A 17,785-nucleotide genomic window follows, 5' to 3' on the forward strand; every position below is an offset into this window, starting at 1 on the left:
ACACACACACACACACACACACACACACACACACACACACACACACACACACACACTAGCAGTTAGGGGGTAGCAGAACAATGGAGTAGAGAGCATGACACACACAGCCTAATGAGATAAAGAAAAGAGGGGGATTTTTTTCTCACTCACTCACTTATGCACACACACACGTGCGCGCACACACACACATGCGCACACACACACACACACACACACACACACATACACACACACTTTTGGGAATTGAGGGTCAGGGGTTGCTTTGGGTCATTCAACTGTAAAAATGGGCTAAGGCTCTGTTTTTCTTTGCAACCCTGTCTATCTCAATCTTCTTCTCCTCCACTTTCCTCTCTTTCATTAATGAAGCCTTTAATGCTGTTTACTGTCTGTGCACAGGGTTGTGTATCTGCATGTTTTCTTTTCCATTTATCCACTTAGAAAATAAATGCTAGAGCATCCCAGCACACATATTTCCTGTTCACATCCCTGGATATGTTTATGCGAGTATGGCATAAAGTAGGTTTAAGTTAATGCAGTGTATCTAACAGATGGAGACCTCTCAGCTTGTTAAAGGCCTAATAGGTAATGGTTTTCCAATGACTGGTTAAACAGGTGCTCTTCCATCATGTGTGACCGAGGGCTCATGAACTAATCACTGACATATATTGAGAGGTGATTCAGTTGTGTGGAAGTTTGTCTGCGTCTTTATCCACAGACTCCTCCCTGCCCAGTTCTTTTTACTCATCCTTTTGTATTTGACGCTTATTTGACACTGGCGGTGGTCTCCAGATGTTACTGTCTCAATTAAGTGTATTTGGATTAGCACTGTTCTTTATTTGCTCGAGCATGGTGGTTGTGTCTGCTCAAATTAACCTCCAAAATCTTTCTTTTATTCACCACACGACCGCTGAGGAAACATAGAAAATGGCTCGGAGTGCAATATAGTTTACAGCAGCCTGGTAACTCTCACAAGAAGACATTTATTATTATCACAGCTGTGTTTTACTTTATTATGTTCCATTAATTATTATTATGTTCCATATTTATTAATGTATTTGTTGACATATACATTAAAAAATACCTTAAATATAAAGATGCACCATTGACCAGCCGGGGGCCAGAATCAGATGATTTCCAGTGCGCTCAGTCCAAACCGGTGACTGGCCTCTTAGCCTCACGTGTGTCCGATTACACGTCGGTCCATTTCATGCATATGTGACGTGCGTATTCATAGACACAGTAACCTGTTGTTAGGAGGACCACTACAAACATTTTCATAGCAACCAAACTAATTAGCAGCTGAAGATGGGCATTTTAAAGAGGCTAACAAAGGGCTCCGAGTCAACCACCAACCAGCAGCCTCGGTATTAGCAAAGAATCAGCAATTAGAGGGAACAAGACAAGTGAAAAAGAGAAAGCTTACTATAAAATCTGTCGGGTAAAGGTGAGTGTATAGCAACTCATTTTCAGTCATTTAAGTGAGAGAAAATCTGCTTACTTATTGCAGTTCAATAATTTTTTTTATTATGAAAACAATATTTTGCTTTGAAGAAATTCAGATTTGCTGTCAGTTTAAGCTCTTTTTAAGCACAAAAATTACAGTTTGTGCATCTCTACTTAAATAAACATAAAATTTAAATGAAGGAATTAAAATGGATGTGTTTTTAAGTCATTCATTGCATTTTATTTTTGTTTGTTTTTTTGACGAAAACAAGGTGTGGGAGAGTTGGTTTTATGCTACAGAACATCATAATTTGTCAAATAAAGCTCACACATGCAAATCACCAAAACTAGAGATCAGTAGTAAACTAGCATGCCTTTTGTGGTCTTCCACACACTCAGGGCTGAGATTAATAGTGCGGCAGGACTTGAAAGCGATGCAGGAGAAGAGAGAGAGAGAAAGAGAGGAGAGGACTGAGTCATGGAGAAGGAGGGATCAGGTGGAAGTGGGCCTCAGAGCCCCATATGTGTAACAACTGAGTTTTACTTAATGGCTTGATTATTACATCAGGACATATTGGCTGGATAATCACTGGGGTCTGTGGGGACATTTATCCTTTCATTGACTAAATGTGTCAAAGCAGAGAAACTGTGGGAGCTGTGACACAGCAGAGGGCTTGGTTAGCTTTAATAGAAAATGTTAAATCTTACTATCATTTACAGGGAATTTAATTTACTTTCAGGACTTTCTTCTTGCTTTTCTTCCTTCCCTTATTCTGTGAACCTACACTTACTGTAGTGGGTTCACTGAAGAAGACAAGACAGCAAGAAGTCTTGTTTCCCTGTTGACGTATGGAGCCTCCTGGTGGTTGTGTCATCTTCTGCACCTGCCCTTGTTGAGATGATACATGCAGATCTTTAGCACTTTGCTTTGTCTTTCTGTCTCTCTCTTCTTCTTCTTTCCTCCTTTTTGCTTCTGCAGTTTAATCGTACACTGACACACTCTCCATATCCATCCTCCTTACAGACAAATGAGTGTTTAGCTGTTTGTGTATATGTTTCTCTCCAGGTTTTAATAAATCCAGTGAGGCAGTCTATGTAAGTCATTGGCAGGCCTTTGATTATTCATGGTGATAAGTTTAAGTTCATTTCAGTCGGGCTTGTGCGTGCGGTAAAACGAAACACATGCTCACTGGCAAATAAATAAGAATCTATTTACAAAACGGCTAAAACTCAATTTGATAGTGAACGCAGAAGTTTTTCTTAACATTCTAAAAATGCCCACAGGTCTTAGAAACAAATGCGATTTGAAGACTTTAATCTGGGCCGTTTGCTTCGGCAACAGCTTTTGCCCTCGTCTTTCTACTCGTGCAGTTCTACAGCGGGCTTGTTGTTAGTAATTGAAAAATCTAATTGAGCCGTAGTGCAGGATAAGTGCGTTTAAGCACCGCTTGGCCGTACAGACCTCGGTCACAGCTCATTTCTTTAATGAGAGCTGCTATTAGCAGGAGCTTTTTTCCACCTCATGCTGATTCGAGTCTGGCTCTCCGAGGTTTCTGGCCCCATTTGCCCTACTGACCAGTCTGCTCCCCCTTCTGTACATGCAGTTACATTCCTGACTACTCTGTTTTTAAAATGCAGCTTGTGTAAAACACAAAAAAGGGCGTATTTGGTTACTATTTACTTCAATATTACTACCACAAAGCGGGACGTAGACTTTTAGTTGTTACCTGTAAGATTTTCCTGCAGCTTGCTGTTGCATTTAAAAACCAATTTAAATGAAAATTTCAGCCTCATGTAAAGATACCAGTGAGCAAAACAAAAGAGAAATCTGGTGACAATAGTCTAACCAGCCTCACGGACCCCTCGCTTCCCCACTGTTCACCCCCAACTCCAATCATCCTTCTTCCTACCTTCTCCACAGCACCAGAACTTATTTGTGTCCCAGTCAGCTGGAGGTTCAATTAAGCCTCTGAGAGCAAAGCCGAGCCTCTGAAAAGCTCATGTCCCCCCAAAGAGACTGATTATAAAAGGAGAGGGAAGAGAGAAAGTGATTTTTAAGAGCCTCTTTAAATCTGTCTTGTTAATGAGTTGTCCTCACCATGGCAACGTCTCCTTTTCAGGGGTTTTTTCCCCTCCATGCCTCATGCATAGAAGGATTAGAGTTGAGACAAAAAAGAGAGAAGAATGTAGGGAACGGGAAGCTACAGCTATTTTCCTTGTTTGTGAAAATACAGGGGAGCTTTTGGCGATAATGTTGTTTGTTTGTAGCAGAAGTTAAATTCCTCTATTGTGGTTACTTTTCCAGAGAAGCGTGCAGTTGCTGCTTTCATTCACCACAAGGTGGCATGATAACACAGCTGCACTAAAGATAAAACAGGCAGCATTTACAGCGATTTCCTCGTTTTCCTAGTTGCTCATCTGCACAGCGTCACTTACACCCAATATAATTGTTAATTTATGAGACTAAATTAAAATATTTGAAGGTTTTATTGCAATTGCCTGAAACACTTTGGATTCAATTATCTGCCTATTAGCCACTGTGCATGTGTTTATCTACAACAAAAAGAGACACATGAGGTGTCACAAGGAATCTAATTTGGAATAATAGCGGTTTTAAATTTTGGGATTATTTGATCAGGGAGCTACACTAGTTTCCCTTGTGGGCCATTAGGAGGGCGCACTCCCTGCAAGAGAGGTCTGCTCTTTCTATTAAAGGCCCCATCCCTCTTTCCATTATTGCTCAGATGGGACAGAAGGGGGAGGGACGGGGAGAGATGGAGGAAAGGAGGGGTTAAATGGATTTGGGGTTGTGCTTTTTCCCAGACTAGGTCTCAGCATAGGATTATCAGTGGAGGAACACAGGCTTAATGCACACATGTGCGCTCACATATAAACTCCTGCATAATTCATGCCCATATATGATCGATAAGTCACATGAAAGCACCAATCGCAGCTTCTCGGTGTGTACAAGTGTTTTACAGATACTGACACACGTCAAATAATGCACGTATAACCCTCCCTGAGTTAGTGCAGTCTTACAACACAGTATGGAAAAAATTACATGCATATGTACAACACAAAAATTATGGTTTTGACCTAAGCGTTGTGTGACTTCAGACCTTCTAGTCAGCTAAGAACATTTTGTGTTTGTAGTGCGCTCTTAATGATTAGCTTGCAGACTGTTGCTGATGTCATACCACAATACTGAGTTTTACAGAAGACATTTGGACATGTCAAGTAGGTGGGACAGAGGTGCGAAAAATGCAATTAATGTTGGCTGAGATCTAGTCAGCTGTTTCAGTTTCAGGGTCCTGGTATTGCGCGTGGTGTAACCCGACTTAAATGCTGGCAGAGGAATTAATGCTGATTGAGAGGTGAAGAAGAGAAACAGTTACAGGTAAAGTCAATTATGTCCCTAACATGTCCCCAATATCTGTTTTGTCAAATAAGATAAAATTATGTCACTTTATTTTTTAATTTTGTTGCAAAATTAGATTTTCAAACATGTCAACGCTATCACTAAAACCTTTCAAAATTTGCAAGTGGTTTTTCAGAAACCACTTGCAAAAGTTAAAGTTACCTAAGGATGAGGGTGCATGCGATGAGCTCACTCTTTATTTATTTAAAGCATAGATATTTGGTGTCCCTGGAATGATGCAGTATCACCACACAAAATATCACAATACTATATCTACCTGCCACACCACTACCATCCATCCAGTCCATCCTTATTCTGCTTATCCATGCCATTATAATTCCACTCATGTAGGAAACAGAATTTTATTTCTAAATTTGAAATCATCTCATTCTCCAGAATTTAAATACACTTGATTTGACTTTCTCTCTGAGGGAACTAACTTTAGTCTGTAGACAGATTTTACTCAACTAAAAGCAATCTGGAGTCTGTAAAACATCCTGGAACAATCCTGCAAAGGCAGATGTTAATTGGATCGATGTTATAGGCCGGATGAGCAGAGCCAAAAGCAGTCATGCGTTTTAAATGTATCTGTTATTAACAGTAATCAATGTCGGCCACCAGAACTTGCATCCGACTTTATAACTAACCCCCCACTTGTGCTAAATCCTCGAGGATGATTGTCTTGCTCACTTCCTTAATTTGTTAGTCAATTGGCTGTGTCTCTAATAGTTGATTGGATGCTTTTGTGTCGCACCCCCCCCACTCCCACTACTTACCCAGACTGACCTAGTCTTACTGTTGATGAGAAATGAGGTGCAATGTGGGAAATGGGTCGAACACCACAGCGTCAATTACTGCTCCAGTTGTGGAGGTGCTGCAGATGAACACATGCAAACATTGTGGCTGATATGGCTTTAGCCCACTTCCCACTGGTCTCCCTGTGTTTTTGCTGATATAACACATGCACACTCTTGATTTTTTTTTTTCCCTCCCTGCAAAACAAGCTAGCCCCAGGTGGCTTGTTGTTTTGTGCCCTTGAGCTACTGGAGGCACTTAACCTAAATTAGCTCAGTCTGTCTCTGTGCCTCTGCGCCTAAATCAGACAAGACCCTCGCCTCAGCAGCATGAGCTGAGTGTGGAGGTCATGATAACAGCCAAAAAAAAGATGTGTGACCAAAGCTCTGAGCCGTATTTTTGCTATTGTGTTGTCTTTGGCTGAATATATTTTAAGAGTGTTGACTTAATATCTTAAACCAGTGAAATACTGATGCTAATGAATCATACTGTTAATGCAAATGATGTCATATTCCAGCTGTGACCTATTGATCGTTAGCAGTTATCCCAGCCTGGCCATCATTCACTCCAGACTTTTTATTGAGTGAGTCATGAAGTAGAAAGTCTGCTATTGTAAAGACAGCCGCACACACTCCCACATACACACACACAGGTTTATATAGATATATAGGACACAGTGGACCCCTACAGCTGCTGCTCCCCACAGTGCACTATATCTGTATTTAATGCCAGATTTATGGCATTTTCTGCGTCAAGTTAATTATGAAATTGGATTAATGATTGTGTGCTGCTATGAAGGTGGAACAACACACACTGACACACACACAGACCATTAAGAGAGACCAGCAGACAGCTCTGGTGTTGAAATGTAGGTCAGGAAACCAGTGCAGCAGCCAACATATTCTCTTCTTTCTGTGCAGGCATCTTTACATGCATGCATGTGTGTATGCTGACATGCTTGAGTGCATATAGCATTCAGGCACATGCACATGTATTGTCTTATGGCTTGTATCTGTAAGAGCAGATGCTTGATTAAAAACAGAAAAAAACCAAACAGTTGAAGGTTATATAGTGATTCAGTGCAGTAAGAGTGATGTCCAGAATGTTAGCTGTCTCAATTCAGTGGTGTGGACCTGCTGTGGGTACACATACCATCCAGCATACTTTAAACCATTATAATAAAAGCAGTTAGACAGACATCTAATACCTCAAACAGACAAAAACCTTACCCACGCTCCTCAAAGACACACCTAGGTTTTGCGGTTATTGATATGGCAGATCCTCAGAGGGCAGTGAAAAGGGCCGGAAGTCAATATGAGTGGCGACAGCATGGCTGGATGGTAATGGGTCCTAATGTAATCGGTGGGCTGTCTTTATGTTACACTACCAATGACTAGAAAGGGAATTCCACTGGGAAATTATTCTTCAATAGCATGTCAGGCGTGTAATACACACCCATGGTCACGATTCTGAGAAGTAACACACATTAAGTTGAATTCTTGAAGGAACAGTATGTATAATTTCGTGGCATCAACCTACTGAACATCTGCCGTCCACCATGGCTTGCTCCACGGAAAAGAACTGATCCTTGGGTGAACATAAACTGTCCAATTCTATATTAAATCTCTGCTCATGGATCCCTCTAAATCCTAAGCACTGGTCCTTTAAGTCAAGGTTATTACTGGTCACCTACCAACTTTTATTCCAGCTCCAAAGCACGAACAATCACAGCGTATCACATGCAAAGCTAGATAGTTGTGAGAAATATAGCCACAGCTTTGTAGACATGCTGACAGTTCTACATGTCTGCAATTCATTTAGTTCACTTCAATTTAATTTTATATATGTAGGTCCAAATCACAACATAAGTCACCTAAAGGCGCTTTTTTAGAGGTTCAATAGTCATCTTCTGGATCTGGGTGACCTTTACCTGGTTAAAGGAGTCTATCCTTTTCATGGCTGTAGTTAAAGCCTGGTCCTGTTCACACAACAGGTTTTGGAGACAATCCGTTTTTTACTTGTTTGGGTATTTCTACAATTATCACTCCTTTCCACTTCTCAGCTGCGGAGCTCTAAACACCAAGTCCAAAGCTTAGGCCTTCACAGTGGTGCGATGAGTTTTTTATTTGCAGTTTTCTATGTTGCGACTTCCTAATGTATTCATCTAACAAGTAAGACTTTAAATAACCCAAATAAATAAATAAATTTATATATATGTTTGACTAAAATGACCTTCTTGAGTCAAACTAACCACCAGGAAACACATCAACATGCACGATTTCCATCATGTCACGGGCCTGTTTTAGCTTTAGTTTATTGTCCCGCTAACTTAAGATGGGGGGGGGGGGTTTCATTAGATTTAAAACTCTGTTGCCAGGGAGGAAACACACGGTTAGCTACAAATTTGCTCTGACGGTGGACATAAAAGTCTCAAATCAACAACAAAACTGTGTTTTAACTCTATTTAAGAGTGAGCTGCTTTTTTGTGTCCAAGCTTGTGTAAAAGTTTCCCTGTTAAAGGAATGTATAAGATTTTTTTAATGGCTGCACACTTCCTTCATTTTGGATTTCTCATTTTGCTGCTATGTCAAAGGTTTCAGAGACTAGATACAAATGCACTTTGCCTGTCCACAAGCTCAAGCAGAGGTATATTTGTGTATCCTCTATCTGTTTTCTCTGTCTTTCTCTTTTATCCTGGCTTGAATTTCAAAGTGGGGGGGTCGGTAGAGAGCGCCGGGTCAGACGCCAAGGGAGAGAAAATTAGACTTGACTGCCAAAAACTGCTGGGCTCTGGTGTATGTTTGTCTGTTTCTTTTCCTTATCGGTCTTCATCTGTTCTCCTGGATTCCACCTGTAGCTTTTCCCTCGGCTCTTATTTTTTTGTTTTTTCCCCCTGTAACTGCTTCCTTTTCTCTCTCCTCTTGCCTCGTTTCCCATCAAATAGCTCCGCTTCTGCCACATCAAAGCACGCTTCAGCTTTTTGCAGATTCAACTTTGCTTTCCACCTCATTCTCTTTCTTCTCAAAGTCTACATGCCTTTTATGCCATCTCCATCAGTATTACAAAGGCATATTTCTGATTGATGCACGTTCCCACACGACTCTGTGTGAGAACAGCTTCATGATGTTTGAACATAAAACAGAAACATGCGTGTGTCACCACATCAACGCTGGCATACGCACACGTGAAACAGAAAACGCCCTTAGACACAAAGGACAAGGTTTTGCATGTGTTTTGGGACGATGTGTGCGAGCTCAGGGCGTTGGTTTGCAGGGTGTCATGAATCACAAAGAAGGAGAAGCCTATAGAAGGAGGCCCCCTCTGCTTTTCATTCAGGAGAATAATCAAACACTCGCACAGATACACACTGCTAACTTGTGCTCACAACGAAGAGAAAACCCCCCCACACAATTTATGTTGCAAGAACCTTGATTTAGAGTAAAATGTCATCCCAGATGCGCTCAGTGAACTTTAAATTCAAACTGCACGCTCTCCTATTTGCATGCTTTAATTGCACCTGTCTAAATCCCCACTTAACAAATGCACTAACATTTTTTTGAGCTACTCCAATTCTTTCAAGTACATTTGTCCCAAATATTTGCAGGATGCCTCTTAAGTGGGTTTATACCCAGCCATCCTGAACAAACACCGCTAATGGGCCAATTGAAAACCTCCAGAAAGAAAAGCCTTGCAGGCACTGACTTTCTCCTGATGGGCCAGGCTGAGTGGCAGTGATTTGAACATTTTGATGGTGATCTTCAGTCGTTTTACTTATTTTGACAACAGTTGTGGGCTGAAGAGAGTTTAAATGTTAAAGAGAGAGATGGAAAACCTTCTGTCAGAGGAGTTGGTCAGATGGGAAGACTAGAAGAGGGATGGCTGGGGGAAAGGACTGTATAGGGAAAGCATGAAGGAGAGGAAGACCGCGGGAGTTTTCGTGTGTACCCCCAGTGTCATAAAACTGCTACGCGAGAATTTATTGAACTGTGTTTGTGTGGGTGAGCGTGCATGCGAACTTTACCCCGTGCCAGAATCATTAGTGCGAGAAAAAACTGTTACTAACTTGTTTACACAGCCTAGTCTGTCCGTCACTTTCAGTGTCTGTATGTGTGTGATGCTTGAGCTGAGAGCTGGTGTTTGTTCAGGAGAAAGTTTGAAGTTTAACATCATTTAACTGCCTTTTTACGAGTGCTGTAGAAGCAGATCTACAGCTAAGCATCAACTCAGCCTATTCCTTGTTTAGGAAACTCGTGAAGTAAAGATTTATGAGGGTGATAAATCAGCTAAAGCGGCACATTTTGTACACAAATATCTCCAGTGCAGCGAAAACAGGTATCAAACCCCCCCGGCCTTCCCACTTGCTCAATCTAAATCTTTGTTGCTGCAAGATTATTCATGTCTTCTTCCGTCTTGGGAAGACCAAAGTAATCAGATTCCCTTTGACCCCCGATTTTATGCTTTCATTCAGAGAGGTGTAAAGATAAAAGTAATGGGGGAGGATGAGAGCAAGCAATGTGTTCCTCTACATGCTATAAATTATAGATTTTCATTCACAAAAAAGTAAATGGGGGTGAAAGAGGAGCATTCGTCTTTTAAGGGTTTTGGTATATTTTCTTGTTTGAGTGATTTAAATTTTCCACTGCTGCTAGCAGGTTTGCAAATTGTGCATTTTCAGATTATTATAAGCAAAAATGTAACATTTTATTTAACATTTTAAAATACTTCCTGTCTAACTTTGGCACAAATCTGGAAAGAAATAAGGAGAGTTTAGTTAGGATGGCACTGATCCAGTGAAGGAGTCAGGATTCAGTGCTACACTTCATTGTTTAAGGCGATATGAGCACTTCGGTCGTCTCTGGGAAATCCTGCTGCCTGTCAAAACGATACGTTGTGCACTTCATCAATGCAAAATGTGCTAAATGTGTTGTTTTCGTATGTTAAAAATTCATATTTCCTGTTTATTTCCACCTTACAGTTCTTCTCATTATTAAGCAAAAGGTGCTCAAGGCTACAGCTCGAACACAGTAGCACAAGATATGAAAGAGGGGAGGAAGAGGGTGGTGTAAAATCAATACAGACTTGATTATATTAGCCACTGTAAAAGCGCTGTTGCCTAAATTAAAAAGGAGGAAAGAAGGGAAAAGAAAATTGGGGAAACTGGGGGCGAGAGAAATGTGACATCAGCAGATCAAGCAGAGTGGAGGGGTTTTAGGTGGTTTGCTTAGCTCTGTCTTCATAGGGCCAATTAGAAAAATAAAAGCTGGGTACTCTCAGATGAAGCTGTGTGTACGTAGATGCTGTTTGATTTTGGGGTTATTTGATCTTTTATATTGAAAAAAGAAGGTGAAGGTGGGTTTGTCTTTTGGGGATTGATCAAATGATTGAATTGGATCTGGAGGGAAATGGGGCTAACCTCAGAAGTCTGGAATAAAAAATAAAAAAAAGTATAATGATCGTGAGAGGGAATGTGCAGCTGCCTCTGCCAGGTTGACGGGGAGCTCCAAATGGGGTGTGAAAACAGGACAAAGAAAACAGGAGTGCGGTGACAAGAGGAAGAGCAGGAGTCCCTCATCAATCTCTCTGTTCAACCTGCCACATTCATCACTGTGTGTGTTAATTAGAACATCTAGCTCTCATCTTCCCCTTTCCAATTTATCCTTTTACTTCCTATCATTAGCTTTTGACATGAGTCATCTGGTTGTATTACAAGAGGAAGTAATTGTTGTCTGTCCGCCGGGAATAATACTAATGAAACACGGGTTTTGATTTTGTATTCAGTGCAAGTAATTGTTGGATGTTGTCGTCAGTTTTTGCATAAATTGGAATAAGTAGGTTAATAATCTCACATTTGTAAATTGGGGTTTTGGCTGGTTCTCAAAGCAAGAAATACCAACAGTTAAATAATGTGAGGATTGCAATTGCAAAGCTACTTTATTAGCTAATTAGGTTTTGATTTGAAATATACTTTTACTTTGGCCTCACGTTTTATCCACCGACTCTGTGTGCTTCCTTTACGTGCTGCTTAGAGTATGAATGGATGAAAGATTAATCTTGTTTGGGCTGGGGTGTTGCAGGGGGCTTCAGTGGGAAGGAGTGGACAGACGTATGGCTGAATTGATATCCCTAATCCTGGAGGTGGCCTAGATTTGAAGACCTCCTTCGGCGGATATAGAGATGGTGACCTATCCGTTATACTGTGCGCGCGCATGTGGGCGTTTGTGTGAGTGACAACAATAGGCTTTTTAATGAGAGATGCTGTGTAGTCTTGTGCATAAATTATCCTAATACTGTACACGTGGCAAGCTGTATGTTTGACACATGGAGAAGAACTTTTAAGATGACACGGTCACCTGTCCTGACACCTTTACTGTGCCAGGATTTTTCCAGTTTTTAAAGTAGGTCAATAATAATGTCTTTAAAGAAGGGGATTTTCATGAGCAGGTCAAACACATGTTAAACTCGTTATATGATATTTAGAGACCTATTGCATGCTTTCAGTTCAGAAGAAATTGTGTGCATATATGCTTCATGCATGCAGAGGAGTGCAGCAACAGTGGATGTTAACAAGCATGAACAAATATGGAGGTTTGGATTAAAGAGGGATGCGACAGCGAGGAGGGAAAAACCTTTTTATCCATAAATTCAAGGATCATTTGCAGTGCCATTCAAGCTCTTGTTGGAGCCCCCTACACGCACCCTCCCTCGCTCTGCTCTTCAGCCATTTGGGCTGAAATTAAATACGGTCGCGAAAGGCGGGGCTGTCCTTCCCATATGGGTGTGTGCATGGGTGTGTGTTTGAATGGCTGGGTGCTGGAGTGTGTGCATGATAGATTGCGAGCAGATTGGACAATGGGAGGATTGTATGAAGTCTGTATTCATGTAGCCCTGATTCACTGCCATACACAGCAGGTTGGGAATGATCAGAGGAGGAAATGTTGATTTAAAGAAAGGCAAAATTGACTTATTAGTAGATGATCACATTTTTGGATTATTGTTTTACAAAGAGATGCAAAATGAGACCAGATGAGCTAAATGTCAGTGCATGAGTGTAATTTACCGTAGGCAATTATATTTTCTGTTTGCATTGCACTTTGTTTGAAGCACCATCCACCTGAGAGTACCTCGTGAAAAGCTCAACATGTTTTTTTTCCCCTCCTGATGATGTGCAAGGTTGTTCTGTGGGGTAACTCGAAGTTTAATTACATGCATAAATATTCTTCTGCAGATGAGTCCCTCACTGAGAGGCTGCGCACCCGTGGAAAGTGTGAAAAAAGAGCTGCGCGAAGAACGATATGAGTATTGATGCACAAACCGAAAAAGCAACACAGTGACTGTACACGCTAATAAAAACTTCTATATTTGAGCAAAGTAGAATGAAAGTGTAGAGCGATAATAAAGAGAGCACTGGAGAATGACTGATAATGAAAAATAAAGGGAAAGGCAGCCAGAACTCCTTGGTAACCAAAGCACAGAGGAACAGAGGGGCCGGTCCTACACCCCTCCTGCTGTGTGTGTGTGTGTGTGTTTGTCTCCGAGGACTGAACTGCCTGAGGGGGGGAGTGGCGGACGATTTGTGTGTGTGTGTTCAGAGAGACAGATAGGGGTAGAGACTTATTGTCAGCCTAGTAGACGCTCACGTACACTCGCAGCCAAGCCGTGAGAATGTGAGCGGAAGAGCACCAGCACGCCTTCATCCCGTCTTCTCTGTTATTCCTTGGATTTTTTTAGTTGTTTTTTAAGCCTCAACAAAGGCACTTATTATTATTATTTTTTTTTTTCTAAGAGGGAGACATATACGCTGATCTGGAAAAATGGTGTTTATCGGGACCTCGTTAAAATCTGTAATTAAGTACTTCAAAAGGAAGGGTAAGACATTTTTTGTTCCATACTGATCATTAATGTGCATTTGAATAATCTCCTTATCAATACTGCATGTGGTTGGTTAGAGATTTTGACTGTTTTAATCATTTTTGACAGGATATGCATTTGTGTCTGAAAATTCCCACGGCGTTCCATTTATTGAAGCGGATTTAGATTTAACAGCTTCATTAAGGATTCTCTGTGTCAAAAGTGTACAAACACCCGCCGTAATGATCTTTCTGATTTGATCGGAACTAATGGTGTCCTGTGGTCAAACTGCTTCCCTGCTGCCTCAGCTAAGCACAAACAAAACCCTCTGTTGCACCCCGTTACCAGGTAACCGCTGGGCCAGGACTTCACAACTGTAGCACCAAATGACCCAACAGCTTGTTTAAAGGTGACAGTGAGAGTTGCCGTTAGTGGATGATGGTAGAATCTCCCCTGCACGTGTGCATTGTCATTTTTTTCCCCACCTCGATTGTCTGTCAGACTTGTATCACATGAGGTTTTGTTGATACTTAGGGTCAGTGGAACTAGCAGTAATTGTGTATTACCTGGAAACTGTTGTAGTTTCTTATTATTGTACTTTGAAAAGCCTGCTGCAACCCTAGTGACACCTGCAGGAAGTTAAACCCACAGCAACCTCATGAGAAGTACTTTTTAAAGTGCCTCTTGTGTACACTAGATTTTGTTTAAGGCGATTAGCTATTATTTTATCAATGGTTTGGTATTAAGCAGATGAGGCTGTAACAAAGACATGATTGATGCAAAGCAAGCTGCTTGTGAAGACTGCGATTTGTGGTTTATTTATAGCCTGTGTGTGTGTGTGTGCTGAGTTAAAGCTGGAGTGATGCGCTTAATCATTAGCTCAGCATTTCTGTAGTCAACAAGTCCTGTGCTACTGTCTTGCACATGCCTGCACTTTGCACCTTAACTGCGCATCATGACAATCCCAATGCTTTTATATGCAGATCAGTGTAGACCTCCTCAGATGGTTGCAGTTATCAGTGTAAACTTTGGATTAAATGTTGTCCACAAAAACTTGTTTGCTGTAGACACACAAACAAAAGATGCTAGTTGCCTTTTTTAATTTTAATTTTATTATTTATTATTCTAGATATCAACAGTCACCTCTGTTTCCTTTTTTCTGACAAATTAAAAATAAAAGTGTTTACAAATTAAAAGTCATGTTTGAAAGTCGATCCATGTGTTTGGAGGTGATCGAGGACTTAGTTTAGGATTAACATAGATCTCTCCAATGGAATTTTATTGCTGTTATTGATCACACAGTTAATTCCACAGCGTGCATGTATGTGCGTGCTCGCGACTGCTAATGTATCTCAAAAGGATTGCTTTATGCAGCCTTTGCATTTTTAGTATTTGCATCGTTTTGCTTTCTGTGTTTGTTAAAGAGCACAGGCAGGGCTGGGATGTCGATGGACAGAGGGATTAGGGGACTTCTGAAAGACTTTCGCGCCGGAGTCCACTATGTATGAGACTGTGTGTGTGTGTGTGCGTGTGTGAGTGTGTGTGTTGAGGAGCTTGGGGTCATTGTGGTATTGAAAGGCCTGATGTGGAGACTGATGCAGAGGGACAATAAATGCTTTGTGTCCTTAGTCCCCATCGCCTTGGTTTGCCTATAGCCTCACTGAGGTCTATTCAAACCCCATGGTCTAAAAGGAGGGTGGGGGAGGGGCTACCTGTGCTTATTGTGTGTGAGAGATCAAGGAAATTTCAAATTGTATTTAGAAAAAAAAAAAAAAAGCAAGCTTGATAAAGCAAGCTGATGTGAGAACAGCTCCCGTTCACGTGCAGCCTGGGGCGTCAGTGACTTGCTCGAAGGCATGTTATAACTTTGAACTGTTGGTGTGACCTTGACTTTTCAATCTGCACTGCCACTCCCTGGTGTGTAAGTATCTGCATGTGGTATCTGCGCGTTTTTGTGCGTCTGGGCCTTGGAGCAGTATGGGACCATCTTGTGGTCAGCAGCTTTGCCTCGTGATGCATTTGACTGTCTGACCAGTGCAAGCACGCTGCAAAACAGCATGACTACAGATAGGCAGATATGCAGTGATTACCACCACATGTATACACCACATCCTTTTCCCCCCCTCTCATTAACTTCCATTAAAATTGATCAATCTGACTGAGATAAAACACTTTTATGCACGGGCGGGTATTCTGACAATCCTGTATGGTGGACTGCTTTTCAGATGAATTGCAAAGATTACGTCATTAAAACCTTCCCACCCCACATGAAGCCTACTCAGCAAAGGCAGAAGCATGACCGTCATGGAAAGTGCAACTTATTTTGTAAACAGATGACAGCATAGTGGATGAAAAACAGCTGAGAAGAACTACATCTGGCATTGATATCAAGTGTCAATTCAGCCTAAACCTGATCGTAACTTTCAAAATAAAATCAAAGTGGAACTTCCTGCTTAAATAAAAGCAAAAAACATGATTTAGAGATTTGTTAGTTGGGCCTTTTGCCACTTGAGTTAAAATGACAGCCTTTGTGTGAACCAGAGCATCAGAAGCATTCAGTAGAGATATAATTAGGTGGAATTGGTCACAACCTGAAGTTGTATGCACTTGGCTTATTTCAACAGTGGAAATAATCCACTTACACCCACTCTGTACTTTTTAAGTGATTAACAGAACAGTGCTTTTGACGTGGTCATTATTGGCATGTATTAGCAGTTATGTATATATAAAAGCAGTTGCAGCGTGTCACACTGTCATTAAGGGCCCATTTGCAGATGTTGCCCCCCCAACACACTTCAGCTCATTTGCACCTGTGAAAGAAACCCTAAAGCAAAACACCCCCAGGCGTTGCCATGAGCCGTCCCCTTCCTCCTGGTTCTCACAAACTTAGCTGTTCTCTCAGGCAGCTGGACATGTTGTGTTTGCAAAGAAAGGGACAAACTCAGAGGTCTTTGCTTACATTTTGTCTCCGTTGATGGAGATAGTTTTACATCCGCGATCACCCACTTTGGCTTGGATACGCTCACTTGGTAAGCTTAAGAATTAGGAAGAGTGTGTGTTTGTTACATTTCGACAGCATTTTTATTCACACAGTGACTTGTGATGGCCTCACGAGCTTCTGTTTCTGGGACTGGACTAGTGGGACAGAAAAGATGTGAACGCTTTATCAGCAGATATGACTGAGAGAAGGGTTTTGGATAATGAAAAGTGCCTCTCCCTGACCTTGTTAATTAATGTGCTTTCAATCTAAACAGTGGTGTGTTTTGTGTAACCTCAAAGCCTCTTTGTTAAAAGTGCCCAGCAATGTGGCCTGTTTGGTATCGGTGTCTTTGTCATATTTTATTTTTTTCGAGGAAGGATTTTTACAGTTAGGTAAGCGGTTTAATGGAATCAGTTGCCAGTAGTTACGAGTTTTTTGAGTTGGTATCGACTGATCAGCGATTCCCTCCAACTTGTCCCAGTAAGCTTCTCCCTCCCCCTCTTGACTTGTGAGGCCTACTGTATGTGTGTGATGTCACAGATAAGTGTCATGTTGATTGAAGGCTGTTAAGTCTGCCACCTTCATGCAAAACACTTAAGCCTCCTTCCCCTTCCTTTTCATCTGCAAATACAATGAAACACTTTGAATAGTCAGTACTTGGGGACATTTTTCCACCACTTCTTTATTACTTTATTCTTTATTTACTTTTTTTTAAGTTGGCCAACAATGCTGCTCTTTGGAAGACTTGCAGGGCCACACATGTTTCGGTTCTTAGTTCATTATTATTTTCGCTGTCCTTCATTTTTATGTCAGATTTCATGGAGAGGTTTTTTTGTTATATCATGCAGAGGGAACTATATCGATCCTTAGTCTGCTTTGTTTATCTCTGCAGCGGTGTCTAACCTGGATGAGGAGAGCAAGTGGACGGTTCACTACACAGCTCCGTGGCACCAGCAGGAGAACGTCTTCCTACCGGGAAGCAGGCCGCCCTGCGTAGAAGACCTCCACCGCCAGGCCAAAGTCAACCTCAAAACTGCCCTGCGAGGTAAAGACAAATCAAAATAGAGCACGTTATACACCACACACTGGAGCGACATATGAAGGAATTAGTTTTAGATGGGATGATAGATAAAATTGCCAAAATGTTAGATATGTAAATAAAATATCTAAGTAAGAAGAAATGTACATGGCATATATTTACACAAATAGCAAAGGGAAAATGCTGAATGTGAGCCAAACCAGTTACAAACTGTTGAATCTCACTCACGGGACTGTTGGTAGGTGGCGTCACTTTTATCGGA

The 17,785-nt window shown here is 41.4% G+C and overlaps 1 protein-coding gene across 9 annotated transcripts in view; it reads left to right on the forward strand.

Moving 5' to 3' along the window:
• Positions 1–17,785, forward strand: part of nhsl1b (NHS-like 1b) — a 98,972-nt gene that overhangs the window by 61,413 nt on the left and 19,774 nt on the right. For 7 of the 9 annotated variants that reach the window (XM_005734425.1, XM_005734426.1, XM_005734429.1 and 4 more), the window contains exon 2: positions 17,377–17,529. In XM_005734425.1, the coding sequence (XP_005734482.1) occupies positions 17,377–17,529 (153 nt within the window). Of the gene's footprint in view, positions 1–13,291; positions 13,523–17,376; positions 17,530–17,785 lie in introns of those variants that run through there. The other 2 variants (XM_005734430.1, XM_005734432.1) reach the window with 1 other exon arrangement.

This window comes from Pundamilia nyererei, unplaced genomic scaffold (assembly GCF_000239375.1).
Source record: "Pundamilia nyererei isolate P.nyererei 1_Seehausen unplaced genomic scaffold, PunNye1.0 scaffold00058, whole genome shotgun sequence".
Taxonomy (NCBI): domain Eukaryota; kingdom Metazoa; phylum Chordata; class Actinopteri; order Cichliformes; family Cichlidae; genus Pundamilia; species Pundamilia nyererei.